General features: G+C 38.7%; 2 protein-coding genes across 2 annotated transcripts in view; one reads left to right on the top strand and one right to left on the bottom strand.

The window, feature by feature from the left end:
- Positions 1-7,571: 7,571 nt before the first annotated feature.
- On the bottom strand, positions 7,572-11,647 carry EXOC8 (exocyst complex component 8). The gene has a single exon (XM_069234991.1). It carries the CDS (start codon positions 11,519-11,521, stop codon positions 9,443-9,445), a length of 2,079 nt encoding a protein of 692 aa, XP_069091092.1. The 5' UTR covers positions 11,522-11,647; the 3' UTR covers positions 7,572-9,442.
- A 513-nt stretch (positions 11,648-12,160) lies between these two features.
- Positions 12,161-22,204, top strand: part of SPRTN (SprT-like N-terminal domain) — a 201,549-nt gene continuing 191,505 nt past the window's right edge. The window contains exon 1 of the mRNA XM_069234992.1: positions 12,161-12,536. Within this exon, the coding sequence (XP_069091093.1) occupies positions 12,274-12,536 (263 nt within the window). The 5' untranslated portion in view covers positions 12,161-12,273. The remainder of the gene's footprint in view (positions 12,537-22,204) is intronic.

The raw sequence follows: 22,204 nt of genomic DNA, 5'->3' as shown, positions 1-22,204 counted from the left end.
TTCGTAGCCTGCCAGGATTCACGCTGACAGGCACAGCTTTCCGGGACCACATTACTGCGTTTAACAACAAGCGCGACTTGGTAATCGAGTTAAACAGCTCCTTGCCTGTCAAAACTCACGCTGACAGGCACAGCTCACACTAATGAACTTCCACGCAGCAACATTCAGTAAATACCTTTCAGCAAAACTAATCTATACAATTTAATTAAAAAAAAAAAAAAAACACACCTTACCGTTACGTAGCATACAATTTAATTCTGCTGGGCAATTTGACTGTACAGATTAAAGTGGTTCCTCGAATTGTATGTGAAGCATGATGGGATTGAATTGCTGCTAATGGCTTTTTCACTAATTCTCTCTGCTTCCCTGTTCACTTATGTATGCATGTATTGAAGCTGAAATTAATAAAATAAATTGACATTGTGAATTGAATTGCTTAATATAAGAATTGTAATTGCATTTCTCCCAGAGAAGTTTATTTATTTAAAACTTTAAAGGTTACAATGGCTGCTGCAGGGATCTCTAAACCAATTCCTTTCTTGAATGAAATGGGGGAACCAAATGTTCCATGGAAGGATTGGTTTAACATTTTTTAGTCATATCTAATAGCAATTGGGGGCGATAAATTCAACCCCATCAGGAAGCAACATATATTACTACATAATTTAGGGACACATGGTAGAAAAATATAAGAATCCTTTCCAGATCCTAATGTTCTTGAAGGTCAAGCTCAGGATGAGTATGTTACTACCTATTTAAAACTTGAGAAACAATTTGGAGACAGAATTAATGTTGTACTTGAACGACATAAATTTTTTTCTCGATGTCAAGGTAAACAAGAGAGTGTAACTAATTATATAGCTGCACTAAGAGGGTTATGTACCCTATGTGAATTTGGGGACCTTAATGACTCTCTCATTAGAGATCAATTAGTCCGCTGCACAAATAATGTTAAGATTCAAGAGAAGCTCCTACAAAGACAACCTGACCTACAAGAAGCGATACAAATAGCGAAATCTATAGAACATACTGAAATATGCCTACAAGAAATTAGATCCCCACCGGCTGAGGATCATGTAAACAAGATTACAAATGATACTAGGGAGGATAAATTCTCAAAATTAAAAGTAATGAGAAACAGCTCCAGAAGTATGGGAATATAAGAACTAACCTAACATGTTTCCGTTGTGGGAGTAGTAATCATCTGGCCAATTCTACCTATTGCCAAGCCAAATCAGCAATTTGTAGAAAATGCAATAAAAGAGGCCATTTTGCGAGGGTGTGCAAGGACACTACCAAATCATTCGACAGCAAAACAAAAAAAACAAAAATCAGAAGAAATTTCCCAGATGGTTAAGAAAATTGTGCTGCAAGTAAACTCAGATAGTAATAGCGCTGGCCAGTACCCAGTATGTACCATAGCTATTAATGAGAAGTTGACAAGAGTATATGCTGATTCGTGCTCACCGTTCACGATTATAAATTCCTCTGATTTAAATAGGATAGAAAGTGGCAACAGTATTGAATTATCAGACCCAGATATTAGTCCTAAAGATACAATAGGGATCCCATTCGTTTAAAAGGAATGTTCACAGGTATCATTTCATTCAAAGGTCGGTCCACTGTTGGGAAGATTTACGTAGTAGAAGAAGGGTCCCGTTCGCTGGGATGGCAGCACCAAAAGGAACTAGGAATAAAACTAGACCCAAACAACCCAGAACAAGTGCTATGCATTGATAACTCTAATACAAGTGAACCCTTTATACATGAATTCCCGGAAATTTTCTGTGAGAAACTAGGCCTTCTAAAAAAACTTTCAACACAAAATTAAACTCAAACCCAGATCCAGGCCTGTGATACACAAGACCAGAACCATACCGCACTTGCTAAAAAAAAATGCGGTCAAGAAAGAATTGAATCGGTTAGAAACTCTAGGGATAATACAATCCATTGAGTGTTCAGAGTGGTTGGCCCCTATTGCTGTGGCCAAGAAAAGTAATGGCAATGCTATCAGGATTTGTATTGATTTGAGGGATTTGAATAAGAATATCTTGGTCGAAAGATACCCTCTTCCTAGGATCCACAAAATATTAAGTACTATGGGTGAAGCAGCATATTTCTCAGTACTAGATCTTTCTAGTGCTTATCACCAAGTTGAGTTGCATCCTGAATCCAAGTGGCTCACAGCATTCACCACCCCATTTGGCTCTTATGTTTAATAGAATGCCTTTTGGGCTTGCATCAGCGGCAGCTGTTTTTCAAAAAATTATGCAAAGTATCTTAGGTGATCTTCCGAAAACTCTGTTTTCAGGATGATGTTCTTATCTATGGTACCATGGAAGAAGAACACGACAAAAATCTAAGAGTTGTCCTTGAAAAATTGAAGACAGCAGGGCTCACCTTAAAGAAAGAAAAATTTTGTTTAGGAGTAAATTCAGTAGAATATTTAGGACACGTTATTTCTAAAGATGGATTCAAACCCAAAATCTCTTTAGGTGACACTGTGAAGAAAGCCGAACCCCCTAAAAACAAGGATGAATTGAGATCATTCCTTGGTCTTGCTGAATTCATGTCTAAGTATGTAAAAAAAAACTGGTACCCTATGTTTGGACTGATTGCCATGATCGTGCATTTAAGCAAACTAAACTTGCCATAGTAGAAGCTCCTTATCTCTGTAATTTCGACCAGAATAGGAAAACTATTCTCACAACTGACGCCAGCAAGTTAGGTTTAGGTGCTACATTATCTCAAATCATAGATGGCAAAGAAAGAATAGTGGCCTTTGCATCTAGGGCTTTAAGCCAAGCAGAGACCAACTATTCAGTCATTGAAAGGGAGGCTTTGGCGGTTTACTGGGCCATTAAGCATTTAAATTTTTCCTGTGGGGTACACAATTCATCTTGCGGACTGATCATAAACCACTAGTATATGTAATCTCCACCAAAGGATTCAACAATAGCACTCCAAGAATTGCTAGATGGATTTTAGGCCTAGAAAACCTTTGTTTTAACGTTGATTACCTTTCTGGCAATAGAAATTCTGCAGTAGACTTTCTCTCTAGGTCTCCAATGAACATCAAGGAAGATGTTGAAATTAATGAATTTCCCATCTTATTAATTGACTTACCTTCTATTAGTAGCGATGAATGGAAAATAGCATATCAACAGGATGACGCTTTATCTCTTTTGAAAGTGAAAGCCAAAGAGGGATGGCCATTAATGAGAAAAGATCCTGAGGACATCAAAGATTTTTGGGAAGTAAGATTAGAAATTAATGAGAAGAACAATTTTGTGCTCAGAAATGATAAAATTATACCTCCTCAGAGTCTTAGACTTAAAATTATTAAACTCGCTCATGAAGGCCATTTAGGAAAAAGTCTCACCAAGGCCAGAGTCAGAGAAAGTTGTTGGTTCCCTAACATGGACTCCATGATTGAAAATGAAGTCAAGGAATGTTCCATCTGTGCTTTAAGTGATAAAACGAAAGTAATCCGTAAAACTCCTATCTCCCCTGTTCAAATTCCAAATAAACCATGGGTGAAGTTAGCGTTAGATATCATTGGCCCTCTCAACTACTCAGGTCTTCCAAAAAGATTTGCATTTGTATTAATTGATTACCAGTCCCATTGGATTTCCACTAAATTTGTGAACAAAATTACTACTGATTCTGTTATTAACTTTCTCAAATACATTTTTGCTGCAGAAGTAATTCCAGAAATTCTTATTACGGAGAATGGAGTGCAGTTAACATCCGTAGTGATGAAACAATTCCTTGACTCAGTAGGTATAAAACATCCTACCACTGCGCTTTATTGCCCCCGGGCTAATGGGTTGGCAGAATGGACCAACCGCATGATTAAGGATTGTATTCAATTAGCCTGTATTAACCATGTAAATGTGGAAAATGCTGTCAGGGACATGCTGTGGGCCTATCACACTACTCCGAATTCGATCACAAAAATGTCTCCCTTCTTGGCATTGCGAGGCAGAAAACCATGCACCAAGCTCTTTCCATCTTGGCTAGGGGGAGGAAATAAAAGTGAGAATGTAATCCCACATGACAATGTAAAAGTAGCAGTGCACCAAGAAAAGTATAAAGAAAGATATAATACTAAATACGGGGTAAAAGAACAACACTGGAAGGTGGGAGATCAAGTATATGTAAGAAAACTGTTGGGGCATTCAAGGTCTTACCTGAAAGAAACCAAGTTCACTGGTCCCTTTTACATTACTATGGTAAAAAAAAAATGTTGTGGTACTAAATAATGGCCAATGTTGGAGCATGGACAGAATTGCTAAATATCCAACACGTAACACTAGTGAAATCTCAGATGAGAACTCAAGAGAGAGAATGATGTTGCAGAATGAATTGCGAACAACACTAAATGACCGTCCTGCTAGACCTCAGTTTTGGCACAAGGACTATATAATCATTAAAAAATAACTAGGATGCATTGGCTTTCCGTTTCATAAAACTTTTGAGTACAGTAAGTGTAGCAACATTGAATTCAGTTTCAGCATATATATATATATATATATATATATATAAGATAACATATCAAGATTATTATAAAGGGGAAGGTGTGTTGTAATATAGCTTTTGTAGTGTAGTTACATGTATTATAAATCTATTTTGGAAATTCATAATGTAAGGTAGTCGCATTTAAAACAGTTGTAGAATGTAGAAATTATATGTAATGTAGATCTTAAAGTGGTATGCTCTTCTCCCCCGTGTGGAAGATGGAACATTCGGACTGTTGGGGACTGGAGGGTGGAATAGAATGTGGAGTTGAGGAGAGGAGCTCTGAGGTGAAGGCAGTTGTGGAAAGAAGCTCTGAGGTGAAGGGGAAAAAGAAGGTTGTACGAAGGGCGGAGCAGTGCAGATGAAAATAAAGTCTGGAACTTAAAGATAAGTACTGTGTGTTGGACTTTATAATACAGTGGCTGTGTACAAAATAGAAATCCTGATTATTAAATTTGGTGTTTTTTCACTTGGGGTGCACTTTCTGACTATATTGGTTTTGTCACTAATGTGATTCTGTTTGCTTTGATGTCCTTGTAATAACGGTATTACTTGGACCTGCACAATAAATTCAAGTACTGGTTGCCTCATATATATCTTTTTCTAACTATATATTGTGTCGGGCACTTACTAGACAGAGTTCTAAACTGTCATCATGTTGAAATTCATAAAATTTGCTTGTCTTGATTAGTTCAAATGCAGTACTCGCTACCTGATCTCACGTTAAAACTTAGTTTCATGTGGACGTTTGTTTTATGCCCCTGCTTAAGAAGTTTTAAGCCATGTGTTGTGTGATCTACTTCCTTCAGTTTGGAATCATCTAAACTTGCAGATTCCAGTAAATTATGTAGTTCAACACAAAGTTCCAAGTTACTAATATAGTTTGTTGTATATTTCAACAGTTTAAACAAACATGCAGTGGTTAATGTTTTAAAAATAGCACTGTGTCCAGTCCACTGTTCAATACATTAATGTTAATTCAAGTCGCTATTTCAAGTTACCATACCTGAAGGATTTTCAAGGACAGGGCAATATTTTTAAGTGTATAGAAGATATATTGATTACTTCTGTTTGCAGATTGTTTGACATGCTGGGTGTGGACTTCAGCACTGACAAGCAGGTGATCAGTACTAGATACTGCAAGCAGGTTTGTCAGTGACAGAAGGGGAGTGGAAAATGGGTAGGGTTACAACCGAAAACGCAGAATGACTACTGGCTGATGGAACTATTCAGTAGTTAGGTGACTAGACATCTCTGCCACCAACTGTAAGGATTTGCAAAGTTATGCAGATACTTTGATCTGTGTGATGCTTCTTCTTCTGTCACCTGCATAGGACTCTTCGCTCTCTTACTGGATTTTGTTCTAAAGATGAGGGTCGTCACAGCTCCACATTTAACCTCAACTACAGATTACCACTTATTTGTCATTATTATGTTTTGGTAAGGATTCGGTAAATGTGGAAAACAGACTCAAGTTTCTTTCAAAGTAATGACAAAGGAGCCCTTGAAACGGTGCAAGCACTTGTTTGGAACGTTCCTGTATTTCTCGTATGTTTTAATTGGATGCCGTGCTCCAGGGTCTATTAGCATGCCGCTAAGCAGTTCCCTTCCCACAATTAATCCACTGTAAAAGTGAAATATAATTTCACGAATAGACAGTAACAGCATGTAAACATTTCCACACAAAAGGCATTTATCGTCACATACTGATAAATTTTGACGTATTTTTTAGGCATACACTATTGTGTGATTACAGGCCTCGAAAAATCATTAAAATGTTCCTAGACCTGCAGGTCGAGTAGCTTGAATAATCTACTCGACCTAACTGTAATGGTGTTGACCCGGAAACGGGTCTCAAATGGTGTGATCCTAGGCAAATATTGTATTTACAGTTGCATTTTTCTTTTTTTTGCACATGAGTGCCCCTTCAAATATGTCAGTTCAGCATTTCTGCTGTAAAAAAAATCCTCTTGTTTGATTAAATACACTAAACATTTGCTCTATGTAGAACAAATTTAGCCCACATATAGGGTACATACGATCTATGCATGAGTTGCCGCTTAGTAAACTAATAGCTTTGCCATCTGGGCAGGAGTGTTTCTCAGTTTTGGTTTAAACACTCACTTTTAATAAATACATTACTAAAGCATGATGTAGTAGAGCACTGTCATTTACAGTCAGAAATTGTCCAAGAAATGTCCAATGACCTTCCCACTAACTTAAAGCTTTACTGATAAAACTATATAGTGTATTAACAATAATCTGTGAAAATTGGATTTCAGAAAACGTCATTTGCACATGACCAAGTAAAGTGTTCTGACTTTTTTTCATTCTATTAAAATGTTTTTTTCAATCACACAGAAGTACAAAAAATGGCCTTTCACGGCTACTGAAATATATTTTGAAATATTTGTAAAGTTGACTTAGTTATATAAATGTTGTGTGTTAGGAAGGAACTGACACCAGAAGCCTTTCATTTCACATAGTTCAATGTTCACCTTGCAAAATCCTGGGTCTCTGCAGTCACAACGAAAAGTATTTGCTTTGTAAGAAGACAAACTGACTTTTGTCTGTCTCTGAACACGGAGCAAATGTGACAAGAATAGGATTTAAAGGCATCTTAATTGCTAATTCAGATTCTGACTGAACAGAAAACCTGTTCTTTGTCCACTGCCAGAAGGGCCAAGTAGGATCTAAAAATAGCACGACCTCATAAAATAAACTCGCCAGAGCAAGCGGTTGAGTAGATTTTTCGAGCCCTGGATTAACCAGTCCAAATTAGATGTGGGACAAATTGAGAAGACTGAATTCTTAGAGACCCACAATTGCAATTTAGTTTGTGAAACAAAATCTTACCCAACATGAAGAATACCACAGTTTGATAAAGCCAGTATTGCAAGCATGGTGAGCCAAACATCAGAGGTATGTTACATTTTCTTGCAAGACAGTTATGTTGTACCAGACACAACTATATCAAAAATTATATGCCACAAATGATACTGTAAATCTTAATAACCAAGCACAAAACCACTTATTTGCAGGAGAAAGCATAAAAAGGTAAAAGGAAATTATTTTAATTTCAATAATCCTGAAAATATAATGCCCCTTCTCTGGTTTTTATTTTCTCTTATGCCTAGTCTTGCTATATTAATGCAGGGCTGGCATAATTGTTTTGATAACAAGCAAGACATTAGGAAGCACATTTCTGCAACTGTGATTCAGATGAACCTTGTTGCCCATATAAATTGTTACATACTACATTTCAGTTCATAAAATGTTACTGAAAATAAGCTAATAACCATAAAAGGTGATTTTTACCCTAAAACCGAAGAAAGCAATTTGCCATTTTTTATTTGCAAAAAAGAACACAGTCAAGCAATTCAAGTAACAAATATGTTGGTTTGGCAATGTATGTCTTTAGAGGCAATACAGAACTTGTCCAAAAAACCTGGATTAGGGGGCAGCCAATTTAGTTTATTAAATGCACAGAGCCACCTCTGAATTCAAGTAACTGGAAACAATGAGGACCGCATCTTTAATCAGACCAATCTAAAAGACATATTTTTAGATGTAATTTGTAAAAGAAAGGTACACCACACCATACAAGACCAATAAAACATTCTCCACAAGCAAAAATGGTTTGATACTTTTGGGCTTAAGCATACTAAACATTGCAGCTTACTAAAGGGTGGTAATGTTTTTTCCAAAGTGTTTAACTGAAACACTATGAAGTGATATTTGATATTACTTTGTATCAAATTATGTGTTGAGGGTGAGAACTGATCTAATACTGCAGATGCTCTAAGTAAGGAAGAGAATAATTTGATTGTTCTAGGCATCAAAAGTGAGGGTGACCCGTTGCTATGGAGAACATAGAAAGTAATGAGAGAATAACTGAAAAACACAGCAAGTTTCAGGAATCTCTTTCTAGTTTGAGTGCAAAGTGAGCAAATTCCTGAGATCTATGAAGAGCTAAGATAAAATAAGAATACATGGCACATTCTACGGTGTGACAGGATGTATTGCAGCCAACTCAGTAGTGGCTCAAGACCATTTTTAATGAAGAAAAAAAAAAGTCAACTTTTCAAAGGACTTCTTAGCAGCGCAAATAAGAGTACAGGGCTTAAATATTTTCGTCACATTGCAGCACAACTTGAGTTGTGTTACTTCTAACATATTAGCCCCTTGAAAAACTATATTTGCCTACAACAGTCAACAGCATAACAATGATAACTGTTACGCCTACGGGCTGCCTAGCCAAACACTAAAGGCTGTCCACCTGAAATTGAATTCTAAACAAATCCTGTTTGACAAGTGGAATGTATTGGCAACATAGGAGAACAGAAAACAAAAGATTATTTCAGAACTCTAAGGGAAATTTGGGCCTAGTATCCCATTATTTATTGACCTGTGAACATTGTGCGAAAGAGAAAGTCCTCACCATAAAGCCAGTAAAAATCAGAAACTGTACAAAAAAAAAAAAAAAAAAAAAATTATTGTTGCTTTAATATTGCAAATCTTCTAAATAGCTCCACCAGACCAGTGACCAGAATTTTCATCCCAGAAAAGAACACATGCCTTATTGACTAAAGCAGCAAAGGGAAACACACTAGTAATTGGAGATGCTGAGGTGGCAAGTGGTGGCACACAGCACCTTGTCAATTTTACACTAATAGGAACTGCAAAGCTTGCCTTATGCTGCCTTGCTTCATGAAGGAGGCCATACGGCCTTGCAAGGGCTAATCCACTACGAAGCAATACACAGTTAGCGTTGCATGTTATTTGATAATTTGCTCCATAGCCCTGTACTTTTTTTTTAATCAAAATATTTTGTCTCTCTGTAAAATCACCTTTGAATTGATACATTGCTTAAAGCAAAAAAAGACAATGTGGTGATATTAACTTTGATCCCAGGGTACATTTAAACCACAGACATTGTACTTTCCGGATTCACCCTCATCAACCTAGAAGCATTGCGCAGTTCATGCAGTTGCTTAGCAGGCTTGCCAACACCCTCCTCAAATCTTTTTTCCACCTCTACGAGTACAGTTTCGTACAAGAATGAAGCATTCTGACGTATAAAGTTTTTCTTTTCCGACTCCTGTTCACACCGCAAACTGTAATCAACATGCTGAACAGCAACAAGAATTATCTCCACTAGGCTTTCTAGAAGAACCATATGCAGCTCTGGAAAATACAATTTCAGTGCTTCTTCCAAAAAGGCCATTGTTTGCTTTGTGAAGGCCACCACTGTGTAGCTGAGATTCACCCAACAATCTTCAGCAATGTACTGTTCGAAATTGATTACTCCACAATTTCGCATCTCTTCCCTTAGCTTTCCGAGTGCCTCAGGCGTCATCAGATTCATCCTTCTCCACATCTCCTCAGAATTCCGATGCTTCGTGGCTTCGATAATAATATCTTTGTAACTATGGAGAGCTGCTTTAATGTCCTTGACCAAGAGGACGTGAAGGATAAATGTTAAGTCCAGGCCGATCCCACTCAGCTGCTTGCAGTGCTCCTTAGCCACCTTCACACACTCAGCAGCAGTGGAGAGGCTCTCTTTGCTGTCAAACACCTGTTTGCTGAAGGCATCGACGAACATCCTCATTGCAGAACGTGACCACACTATAAAGGCTGAGTAACAACCGCTGTTGCCAGCAAAGTCCATCTCAAACTCCTTGGCCGTCTCAAGCAGACCTGTGAAGAAAACATTGCAGAGCTTGTGGATGTAGAGCAACGTGGCACCCTCAATGCGCAGCTGACGGATGGCCGTATGCACAGCAGTTGCCCGGTTCTTCAGGAAGAGCTCACAGGCCTTGGTAGACTGGCCCAGACGAATGAGCTGGGACACAGCACGTCGAGTAGCCTTGGGACCACCACGGAGCGAACGGTCTGGTGACAGTTCAAACACTAGAACCTCTGTCAACTGGCGCACTCGCTCCTCTACTTTGGCTTTTAGCTCCTTCACCGGCTGAGTGAGGGGTGCGTCCCCCAAATAGCTATTAAGTTTGTCAAGAAGATCAACAGCACCCTCGAAGTCCCTCTGGGCGATGCAGACATCCAAGTCCTCGGGAAGCTCCAAGATCCAGTCTAAGTCTAAATCCACTCCTGCTTCCTCTTTCTCGTCTTCACCTTCATCGAAGGGGTTTCCCGATACCTGTTTGACAGTGGCCTCTGGCGACCGAGGTGCTGGTGGGGCCTTCGCTGCCATCTCCTCTTCCTTCCTGCGCTTTTCACTGCGGGCTCGACTCTTCTTGGCCTCGTCAAGCACCTCCAGCCACTCCTTCTTGACTTTGGCGTTCTCAGCCTGGAAAGTGCGGTTCTCGGGGCAGGTGAGGATCTTGAACATGTCCTTGGCAGGTGGGTGGTCTTTCACATTCACTACAGCCAGGTCGTCCAAACAGTAGCGGGCGTCAAGGCGATAGCCTCCACGTCTGCCAGACACAGCTACCAGCAGGCAGTCGCTCAACAAAAAGACGTGCACCTTCTGCAGGTGAGCAGTCTGGTCGGCTTCGTACTCTTGTAGGTCACCGTTATAGAGTAGCTGGCGACTAGGGGAATCCCGTAGTAGGTGTTCTGCACCCTCCACTCTCTCCAGCAATGTGGTGAGACTACGCTGCGGCTGTGACCCAGCTGCGTCCTCAGCCTCACGGAGAGGGAAGGCGGCCGTTCCGCCGGGAAGCAAATCCTCCCGGTCTGGGCGGAGGGCGGCGGGCAGCGCCTCCAGGATTCCCTTCTGCTCGGTGAGGATGTGACTAAGCTGGTACATCTCACCCTCCAGGTAGGAGATCTCACGCGCGGTGCGGATGAACTGCCGGTAGTTCTGATACACATTACGTTTCAGGCTCTGCGCCGTCTCGTCGGCCAGGGTCTGTACGCGCTGCCGGTGCTCTTGGAGGTCGCGGTCGCCGTCCGACTGCTGCGACAGGCGCTGTACATAGGCTCGCGGCTCAAAGCCACCCGACTCCAGTTGTCGCCTCAATCGAGCGTCCGCCATGGCGGCGGAAAAAGAATGCGTGCACGACCTGAATCTCCAGGCCCTGGGAGAGGGACAGTCGGTGATACTGCATTCATTGGCAGTGTCTCCGGCTGTTTCCTGTTGACGGAAGACAAGACAATCCAGTATTTTACTCTCTCTAAGATGACGTGACCGCGCAGTAGCATTACGGAATAGTGGGACGTCTCCACTAACGTGGCTTCCATCTTGAACTGTTGTTCTCTTATAGAGTGCAACCGTGATAGCTTGAAGGACCTTGGCTGTTTTTACACAGTAAAGTACTTCCTTAGGGTACTTGGCAATTCCATTTATAACTTTCATTATACAAGCTGACCTATTCTTCCAGAAACAAATATTAGTAGGTGTTTTTAAGGTTTCGCCGTTACCGCCCCAGTCGTATTAGCCAAGGAACTCTGTTGTGCCTTGAAAGACCGCTTTTGTATAATGAGGCACGCTCGTCCTTCTATAATACCATGTAGCAAATATTCCTCGTGTTAAGAATAAAGCCTTTGCGAGCTATACTTCCCATACTTTCTTCCATCCTACCTACCCTTTCACAACTCCAGTGAGGTTGCCTGACCCTAACAAGGCCGCCGAGTTGCGGAAGTAGTAGAAAGTCTAAACATAAACCACCTTCACGTGCGCATGCGCACACCGCATTGTACATTTGGTAAATTGTATTTGAATTATAGGTATTGCGGTGGTTCTCTTGGATGTTGGCTCTCGTTAACGCTCAGTGAGTGCTGGAGAACATGGACCAGGATTTGTTATTCGCCCTGTATCTGCAAGCGGAGGACGAGGAGGTGGCACAGAGTACGATCGGTTCGTTCTCTCCGCCGAAACACAGAGCCGTCCTTGCCACTACCCCCGATAAAGCACTGTCCGTGGTGGACCCATCTTGGGAACTGATGGATCCCAGTCCAGACATCCGTGGCCTTTTCTTGCAGTTCAATCAACTCTTCTTCTGGGGGAAACTGGCTGGTGTCGAGGTGAAGTGGAGTCCCCGCATGACACTGTGAGTACTGGCGCCCATTGCGGCCTTGCGCCTGTTAAGCGTCTGTCTAATGCGCAGTCCGTCAGTTTGTGTTACTAATGATTCACTTACTGTAAAATATGGGTAAGATTTGACGTTAGTTCCCATACAGATTTATTGGAACCATGGTCATTTCACAGAAAAGGTGCATATGTTTCGGTTTGATAAAGGCTGCATACCACCCGCAAGTAGCACGTAAAATATAAAAATATCAATTTGGATTGGAAGTTATATAAATGGCATTGTTATAAAGCAATGGCACGCATGACTAAACAGTACAAAGAAAAGCCAACCATACTGCTTGAGAGGCATCATTTTTTCAACAGGAGACAGGCTGCAGATGAAACAGTTGAGGAGTATATACCAGCATTGAGGGTTTTGGCTGCAACATGCGAGTTTGAAGCACATATATATTACAATTGTATTTGCTTGTTTACAAAAAAAAATACAGGAAAGACTACCTGGTTGTAGAAACCCCACTTTATCCGAAACTGTAGACATAGCAAAAAGTATCAAACGTTCAATTATTTCAACAAAAGCTATTCACAATGATCAATCAATACAGTGAATGTTGAGGATAATGGAAAAAATGTATATGCAGTGAATTTAGGCTAATTAGGAAAGCAAACAGTTAGGAAAATTAACACATTTTGCTTTAAGTGTAGTTCAAAAACTCATGCAAGCAATAATCCGAGCTATCCCGCTATTGGTAAAATAAATTCACTGTGTAAGAAGATTGGTCATTTTCAGGTGATTTGCGGATCAGTGAAAAGATCAACATGTATTGTTAGTGTAAATGTGTCAGATCCGGTGGAAGTATGCACAGAACATCTACAAAATACAATTTTAAATATTGAGTGCAATACAGTAGGTGATGTATATAAAGTCATGGGGCATGACAGGAATTGGTGATGTTGAAATTTCCATTATGGCAGATTCAGGATAGCTAATTACTATTTTATCAGAAATTTTATTCTTGGAAAAATGGGGTGACAAAGTCAAGTTGTTACCAACAGATGTAAATCCCAAAGCATTTGGTTAGTTCGATGTACAGATGTTGGGGTACTTTGTGTCTAGAATAGAAAGTTTATCTAGAAACATTGTTACCAAAATACACGTGGCTATCAATGGTCGAAATATCATAGGTTTGCAGGATCTAGCCAAGATAGGCTTATAATTGATTCTGGGTTTGCCCAATCTAATAATTTTAGGCGACATACCTTCAGGTTATTTAAAGAATAATGTTGAAGGTAATGCTCATATGGGAAGCATTGATATTGACTCACAAGGTTCTGTGGTAGAAAATGTATTGAAACAATTTCTTGAGGTGTTTTTAGATAAGTTTGGAACGCTTAAAGGGTTTGGTCACAAAATTAGCTGAAAACCTAATGCTGAACCCGTTATTTTCAAAGTGCGCCGTCTCCCACGCGGTGCTAGGGATGAACTAAAATCTACCGTTAAAAAATAGTGTTCTGATGGAGTAATTGTACCATGTGACTCTTCAGAATGGCTATCTCCGATTTAGCAGTGAGGAAAAAATCTGGAGAGGTTATACTTTGTGCAGATTTGCACTCACTAAATAAAAACATATTGATTGTCTGTCACCCCCTTCCCAAGATTCAAGAATTGCTTGCTAAGTTAGGTGGGGCAAATAATTTTTCCATCATGGCTTGAGATCGGCTTATCACCAGCCAGCACTCACTGTTGAATCGTAAGAACTCACAACATTTGTTACCCCCATTCGGAGTGTATAAATATTTAAAGATACAGTTTGGCCTTTCATTGGCAGCTAGTGTCTTTCAAAAACTCATTGATACTATTTTGGAGGGCATACCAGGGATTCAAGCATATCCAGATGGCATTTTGTTTTTTGCTCATAACTGGACAGCGCATAATTTGTCCCTACTCAAAGTGTTATCAACATTAGCCAAAGCAGGTATGACAGTAAGAAAATATAAATGCAAATTTGGCGCTCGTCATATTGAGTATTTAGATTGCATGATCACACTTGAAGGCATTAAACCTAAATTGTCTTTGATTAGAGCCATCTGTGATGCTGATCCTCCTAAAGATAGGGATGCTCTGTATTCATTTTGAGGCTTGGCAGAATATTATGCCCGGTTTGTTCATGGATTTGCCCAGACTGCAGAGACTCTACGATTTCTATTAAGAAAAGGATTACATTTTTGTGGAAAGATTACTTATCCCAAAGTTTTGACAAACTGAAAACATGATTGTAGAAGCCCCTGCATTGCATCCATTTCAAGATGATTTTAAGTGTTTTATCACTGTTGATGCAAGCTTGAAAGGTTTAGGAGCACTATTGGGACAATGGGTGTCAGGCAAAGAACACACTATAGCATTTCCATCGAGAATGTTGAAGAATGCCGAAACACATTATAGTACCATAGAATGTGAAGCCCTGGCATGGGTATGGGCACTTGACAAATTCAGGACATACAGCTGGGGACGTGAGTTTGAAATATTCACAGATCATAAGCCACTAGTGCATTTATTAATTGGTGGTCGGTTAGGTAAAACATCAGCAAGATTACTTTGTTTACTTTCCAAGTTACAAGAGTATCACTTTAATATTAAACATTTGCCAGGAGGAAACAACTTTAGAGCTGATTGCCTGTCATGCAAGTCAAGTGAAGAAAATGATGTAGATGATTTAGATGACACGGAGTGTGTTGTAGCTACCGTTGACGCTGTAGAGGAATTTGCCCTCATCACTGAACAGGCATGGGGGAAAGCATGTGCTGAAGACACAAAGCTTAGTTTAGTGAAGGAATATATCATAAAAGATTGGCCAGAAAAAAACAAAGTTATCAGGTGATTTGAAGGTCTTTTGTCAAGTGGCACCCGAATTGACAGATATGAATAACATGGTAATTCGTCACAAATTGTTTATTCTGCCTGAAAGCTTGAGAAAGATATTATATTAGTGGTACACCAAGAACATTTAGGAGTCACTAAAACATGCAAACATCTCAAACATTATTACTGGTGGCTTTCATTCGAATTTCAGGTTAAATCTTTAATTGACACATGCACTGAGTGTTTAGTCTCAGACAAGAAATGGAAAATGTTGAATAGTCCCTTTCGTCACGTTCCGTTCCCAGGCAAACCATGGGAGAAAGTGGGCAGGGACTTTTCCAGACCATATGAAAATTTGCCAAGCAATATGAAATATTTAATTCTTCTGATTGATTATAAAAGTGGTTATATCACAAGTTCTGTGACACCCATAGTACTGAAAATGCCATCAAATTCATGGAACGGGTGTTTGCAATTTAAGGGTCACCACAAACAATTGTCACAGGCAATGGGACACATTTTTGTCACATAAGATGTGTACATTGCTTGAAAGAAATTATGTTAAACATATGAAAGTTGCATTGTATTCTCCAAATTCTAATGGTTTAGTAGAGAGAGCAAATAGAATAGTGAAGTAGGGCATTCAAACATTTATTTCATCAGGATCTGATGTTCAGGAATTCATCAGAGCTAAAATATGAAATTATAACATTGCACCACATAGCATCACTGGAGCATCTCCTTTTACCTTATTGAGAGGAAGAGAGGTACACACTAATTTGTTTCCTTAATGGCCAAGGAAAAAGATGTGTGTGTGTGTAGTGACAGAGAAGTGAGAGAGACAGCGGTGGCTTCACATGTGCTACATAAACAGTTGGCCATGAAAGAAAAATTTGATAGTGGTAAGGCTTTTAAAAATACAAATCTGCTTGTAGGTGATTGGGTGTTGATAAAAAAAAATCCCCGAAACATACAAAAAGGATCGTCAAAATTTTCTTCTCTTACAAAAGTCGCAAGAGTAAATAAAGGATCAGTCCTTACAAGGGATGGTGGAATAAAATAAATCATGTACATCTTTCTAATGTGCAAGCATCCTCGTCGAAGAAACTATCAGAAGAGGTGATTGACCAATGTGATTGGTCCAGTTGGTTGCAAGATTCTCGAGAAGTGTCTTGTTCCTTGAGAATCATTCACTACTCAGTATGACACAGGAGACAATTGTTGTTATGTCTCTGACAAGGAGGGGCATCTTTACAAAGTGCCTTCCTAATTCAATGAATATGTGATGGGATAGATCTATGGTTTGAAATAAATGTATATTAACTATATTCTGGATATATATATATATATATATATATATATATTCAAAAAAACGGTGCAATGCAATCACACACCAAAGGGCTGCCCAATATCCGAACAGGCTCGTAAAATGTAGAGTCAAAGACCACTCGTATATAATCTCATCGGCTCCAATTTATTGAAAAAAGTTCAAATGCAGGTTAATTTCACACCGCATGAAAAAGTATAATAAATAAGAGGCACAATAAAAAAGTCTCTAACGCGCCCACCAAGAACAAACACACGCTGTCCCAACCGAATGTCGACGTGTTTCGGCAATAGCCTTCAACTGGACATTGGCAGACATTTTTACACCCAACTATTTAAACCCTATAGTCCTTCTTTGTTATTGACTACATAACTACAAAGAAAGTGCAAACAGAGCGGCCATTTTGTAACATATCAGTTTTAGATTTCAAAAGTGGAAAATAGTGACCCTGTGCTTGGATGGGATATGAACTCTTAAATATAACGTTATGTATTTCTTTTATATTGTAATACAACATCACATTTATGATATAATCACTTATGAATGCATAAATAGATATGTTTTCTCAATTGATAATTAATAAATATGAGGAGGAAAACAACCCATATATAAATATTTTTTTCTCCTTTTTCTTTCTCTAATATCAAAGTATTGTCCACTTTTTGCTTAACAATTTCAAAAGCTTGATATATAAATAGATAGATAAATATATGTACTATAAGTTATCTTCAATACAGTCAATCTATATACAAGCTATAAATAAATAGAATAATTCCAGTCAATTTATATCAAAGAATAGCAATAAAATATATATAAAAAGGACAAATATATAGATAATAGAATAAATAACCAAAATTCTATACAATTTATGCTGACATATAAATATCTCAATTAGTCTTAATGATAGTATTAAATTCAGTTATGAATAAATAGTTACACAATTCATAAAAATTGTAAAAAGGTCCTCCAGATATCAATATAATATCAACAGAAAAAATGATCATTATATCCATGACACAGGCAAAGATACCATTAATCTTGGAATTTAAAAGATAACCCCATCAAATTCAACAACAGGGATATGCATGTGCAAACCGCTAAAGCATCCCTCAAAAGTTCATAATAAAGTGCAGAAGTAATAAAATGAGTGTAAAACCATTAAGGAAATTGATAATGCAATATATGAAATAACAAAATAAACTGAGTCCTAATCCGGAAATATTATTGATCAGTAACAGGATCCCGAAAAAATCTTCAATACAGAATGAATTTCATATTTTCTACTGTAAGAATATGCAAATGTAAAAATCTAAAATTTCACAGATGTACATGAAGCTCTGCATCCATGTTATGACCCCAGGGGTTTTCTGTGCCTAAGAGTAGAATCATTTTCGACTCAGTTTGTCTCAAGTGGGCAGTTCTATTACCCCCCCGGGGGTGGGCAGCAATGGTTTTAATACCATAAAATGTTAGAGAACTGCAATTGCCTTCATGTACATCCCAAAAGTGTTTAGCCAAAGGGTAAGATGGATCATGGTTCTTGATGGCTCTAAGATGTTGTAAAAACCTGACTTTCAATTTATGAATGGTGCTGCCTACATATTTTTTATGGCAGCCACATTCAATAACATATACAACATATTCAGTTTTACAGGTAATACGATCTGTTATATCACAAATTTCCCCTTCAATTGTAGTGTATGTGTGGGTGTTTTGTGCATATAAACAAGATTTGCATTGCCCACATTTCCAAAAACCGAGGCTTTTCTTAGCTAGCCAAGATGAATTAGCTTTGGAACTAAATAGACTTCTGGTGAGATGGTCACCCAATGATTGAGTTTTACGATATGTTATATGTGGATGAGGACCTATACTGTCCTTTATGGCAGAGTCATGTCTCAGAACATGCCAATTTTTTTGTATGATGTTATTTAGTTGAGAGTGTTGAGAGTTAAATTCGAGAAAAAGTCTAGGTGAAGATCCATCATTTTGATCCTGATTGTTGGTGCTACCAGATTTTAAAATAAGTTTTTCTCTAGACATGTTCAGCACCCTCGAATGTGCATCTTTAATAATCTTTAAGGGATAACCTCTCTCCAGAAATCTCTGTGTCATGGTAACAATTTCAGTATTGAAACATTCATCATTAGAACAAATTCTACGAGCCCGTAGAAATTGACTATATGGAATGCTCCATTTCAAAGCTTTTGGGTGACCGCTACTACCATGCAGAATTGAGTTACAAGCTGTGGGTTTGCGAAATATAGTTGTCTGTAAACTGTCCTTTTGTACAGAAATCTGGACATCAAGAAATTCTATAGTTTGGGCACTATATTTTAAATCTAAGTGGATATTAAGCTCATTATTGTTCAAGATGTTAACATATTGTACAAGAAAACCTTCATCACCATCCCAAATGAGAAAAAGATCATCGATGTATCTGAACCATAGTACCACTTGTTCCATATATTTACTATTGGAGTCAGACCAAGCTATCTCCTTCTCCCACCAGCCCATGTGAAGGTTCGCGTAAGTGGGAGCAAATGAAGCTCCAATCGCAGTCCCTTGTTTTTGCAAGTAATACTGGTTGTCAAATAGAAAGGCATTGTGGGTGAGACAGAATCTTAACATGCTTACAAGGATGTTGGTGTGTTGAAGGAATTCAATTTTACGAGTGCCTAAAAAAAGACGCTTGGATACCATAATCGTGCATGATGGAGGTATAAAGTGCAGTCACATCCATGGTTACCAATAAATAATTGGATTGCCATGGAACATTATGAATCTTGGCTAGAAAATCATTAGTATCTTGTAGGTATGAGGGCAATTCGGTTACATAGGGACATAGAAAGAGGTCCAGATAGCGAGAGGTATTTTCTAAGAGGGACGAATTCATACTGACAATAGGTCGACCAGGGGGATGTTTTTTATTTTTATGAATTTTTGGTAAAAAATAGATACAGGGGGTTTTGGGAGACGTGACTTTTAGATAAAGATATTCATTTTGATCTATAAGATCATTAGTGTGCCAAATATCAAGAATCTCCCAGTAGATAGTTTGATATTCATTAGTGGGATTGGTGGTTAGTTTTTGATAATGCTGTTTATTGGAAAGTTGATGATTGGCCTCCTTCACATAACTATCTATATACATGATGACTATATTCCCTCCTTTATCGGAGGGTTTGATGACATTGGTGCTATTGGATTTGAGCTCATTTGGATCTTTCCAATCTGAGGCTGAAAAATTAGTTCTCTGGGATTTTTTCATTTTTATACTTTTCCAATTGTTACGGAAATGATCAATATCATCGACCACCAATTCATAGAACATATCAATCATATTACCCGTGGGTAATTGAGGGTTAAATCTACTGGAAGGTTTTAATGCACTAGAAATGGTCTGATTCGTAACAAATCCCATGTCTATCAAAATGTTATTATCTTTACCTATATCGTTGCTTGTATCATCTACACAACTCAAATTTCCAATTTCTACTAGTTCAGGGACATCATTGATATGAAACCCAGATAGCATATCTACATTAGTATTGGGCCCTGATGTAGTGGCCCGTGTTTTTTTGGAAAAATGTTTCAACAACCGCAACTTACGTGTATATTTGTACAATTCTATTCTGGTGTCAACATAATCCCAATGATTAGCTGGACAAAAACGTAACCCTAAATTTAGAATACGATCTTGATTCAAAGTTAGTTGTGCTTTAGAAATATTTACAATGATGTTAGAATTGTCAGATCGAAAAGTCCCCTCTAGTCTTGATATTTGTGATTTCTGCCTCTTCCCCCTCCGCGTCTTGTACCTCCTCGACTTCGTCCTCTGCTCCTGTTTGATTGTGGCGTAACTCTATTGTAATAGTCTCATTTCCCCGTGAAAATCCAATTTATTTGCGGAGGCTTCATCAGCTGATGAACTTAAATCAGAACTATCTTCCACCGAATTGGCTGTCACATTGGAACTGTCTGTTGTTACAGTTTTGTCTTGTGCTCTAAATGTATTGTATTTACGAGCAAATGTGTAGATTCTACCTACTTCATAATCTTTTTTATCTCTATTGAATTTGGAGGCCTTACGGAGTTTGATTTCATCCTCTTTTTTGGGAATGCGTTCTTCCATCTTCATCAATAATTGTTGTATCTCTGGAGAGTTACCCATTTTTTCTAATTCTTTGGTTAAAAGTTCAATCTTATGGGTTTGTTCTTCCATGCGTCGTTTGGATTGAGTAATCAAGGTGTCCATCAATTTAACTGAACACTCGGATGTATGTACTCTCCATTGTTCCAAAAGATCAGGATCTATATCTCCAAGGGTGGGTAATATTAAGATTCTTAGACCTCGTGGTACACAACCATTTTCTATATATTTGGTCAATGAGGTAATTTCCCACAATTTTTTCAATTCCAAGATTCTTGCCTTTTCCAATTCAAAAATAATATTGGCTGCAGTGCGTGTTGATAAATCCGAAGCAGCTGATGTTCCAGGAGCACTATCAAATAAAGTGGTAGCAGCCTGTTCCCACAGAGCTTTCCAATTGGCCATATTTTGTTAAGTAGTTCAAAAATTGGTAAGTTAAATACACGATATTAGGGGTATGCCAAGTAGCACAATTATAGAATCAAATCACCAATCTACAGACCTGTAGAACGACAATCATCTATTTAAAGTCAATCCCATAGTGAAACACGAACTGTCCAAATCAAAAATGTAAAAATTCAAAAAGAAGAAAGAAGTCGAGTTCCAAAAAATCGGAATCCTGTAAGTGTAAAATCTTGAGCACCGGACCGGAAACACTGGGACAGCGTGTGTAGAAAAAATCTGAATCCAAAGTGGGCCGACAGAAATTCGTGAATTACACTCTACAAAAGTTAGTCACACAATGAAAAATGAAAATTGATATTTCAAATGTTTGACTCTAGTGATCTATTTGAGCCGAGCGGCGTTATGCTTCCAATGGATATCTCAAAGCCACCCCCGTCGGCAATCCTCCTTACCTCTGAGAGATTATTCAACTCTCTTCGGCAACAGCGACAGTCATACGGGAGAGAAACAATGTGTCCAAACGGCGCGGTGCAGCGTAGAAATTCTTCTTTGAGGGAAGTCTGGTAAGTTTGTATCACGCGCACTCCAAGCGGCGTGCTAGCCCCACCGCGAACCAGACTTGACGCGGAACAAAAGTATTAAAAAAAAACGGTGCAATGCAATCATACACCAAAGGGCTGCACAATATCCGAATAGGCTTGTAAAATGTAGTGTCAAAGACCACTCGTATATAATCTCATCGGCTCCAATTTATTGAAAAAAGTTCAAATGCAGGTTAATTTCACACAGCATGAAAAAGTATAATAAATAAGAGGCACAATAAAAAAGTCTCTAATGTGCCCACCAAGAACAAACACACGCTGTCCCAACCAAATGTCGACGCGTTTCGGCAATAGCCTTCAACTGGACATTGGCAGACATCTTTACACCCAACTATTTAAACCC

The sequence above is a fragment of the Pleurodeles waltl genome, chromosome 5, assembly GCF_031143425.1.
Source record: "Pleurodeles waltl isolate 20211129_DDA chromosome 5, aPleWal1.hap1.20221129, whole genome shotgun sequence".
In the NCBI taxonomy this organism is placed as follows: Eukaryota; Metazoa; Chordata; class Amphibia; order Caudata; family Salamandridae; genus Pleurodeles; species Pleurodeles waltl.
Note: the sequence above shows the minus strand (reverse complement) of the source record. Positions and strands in the feature narration are given on the sequence as shown.

Excerpts from the sequence above, each read along its gene's own strand:
- EXOC8 (XM_069234991.1), bottom strand. The coding sequence starts at position 11,521 with ATGGCGGACGCTCGATTGAGGCGACAACTGGAGTCGGGTGGCTTTGAG.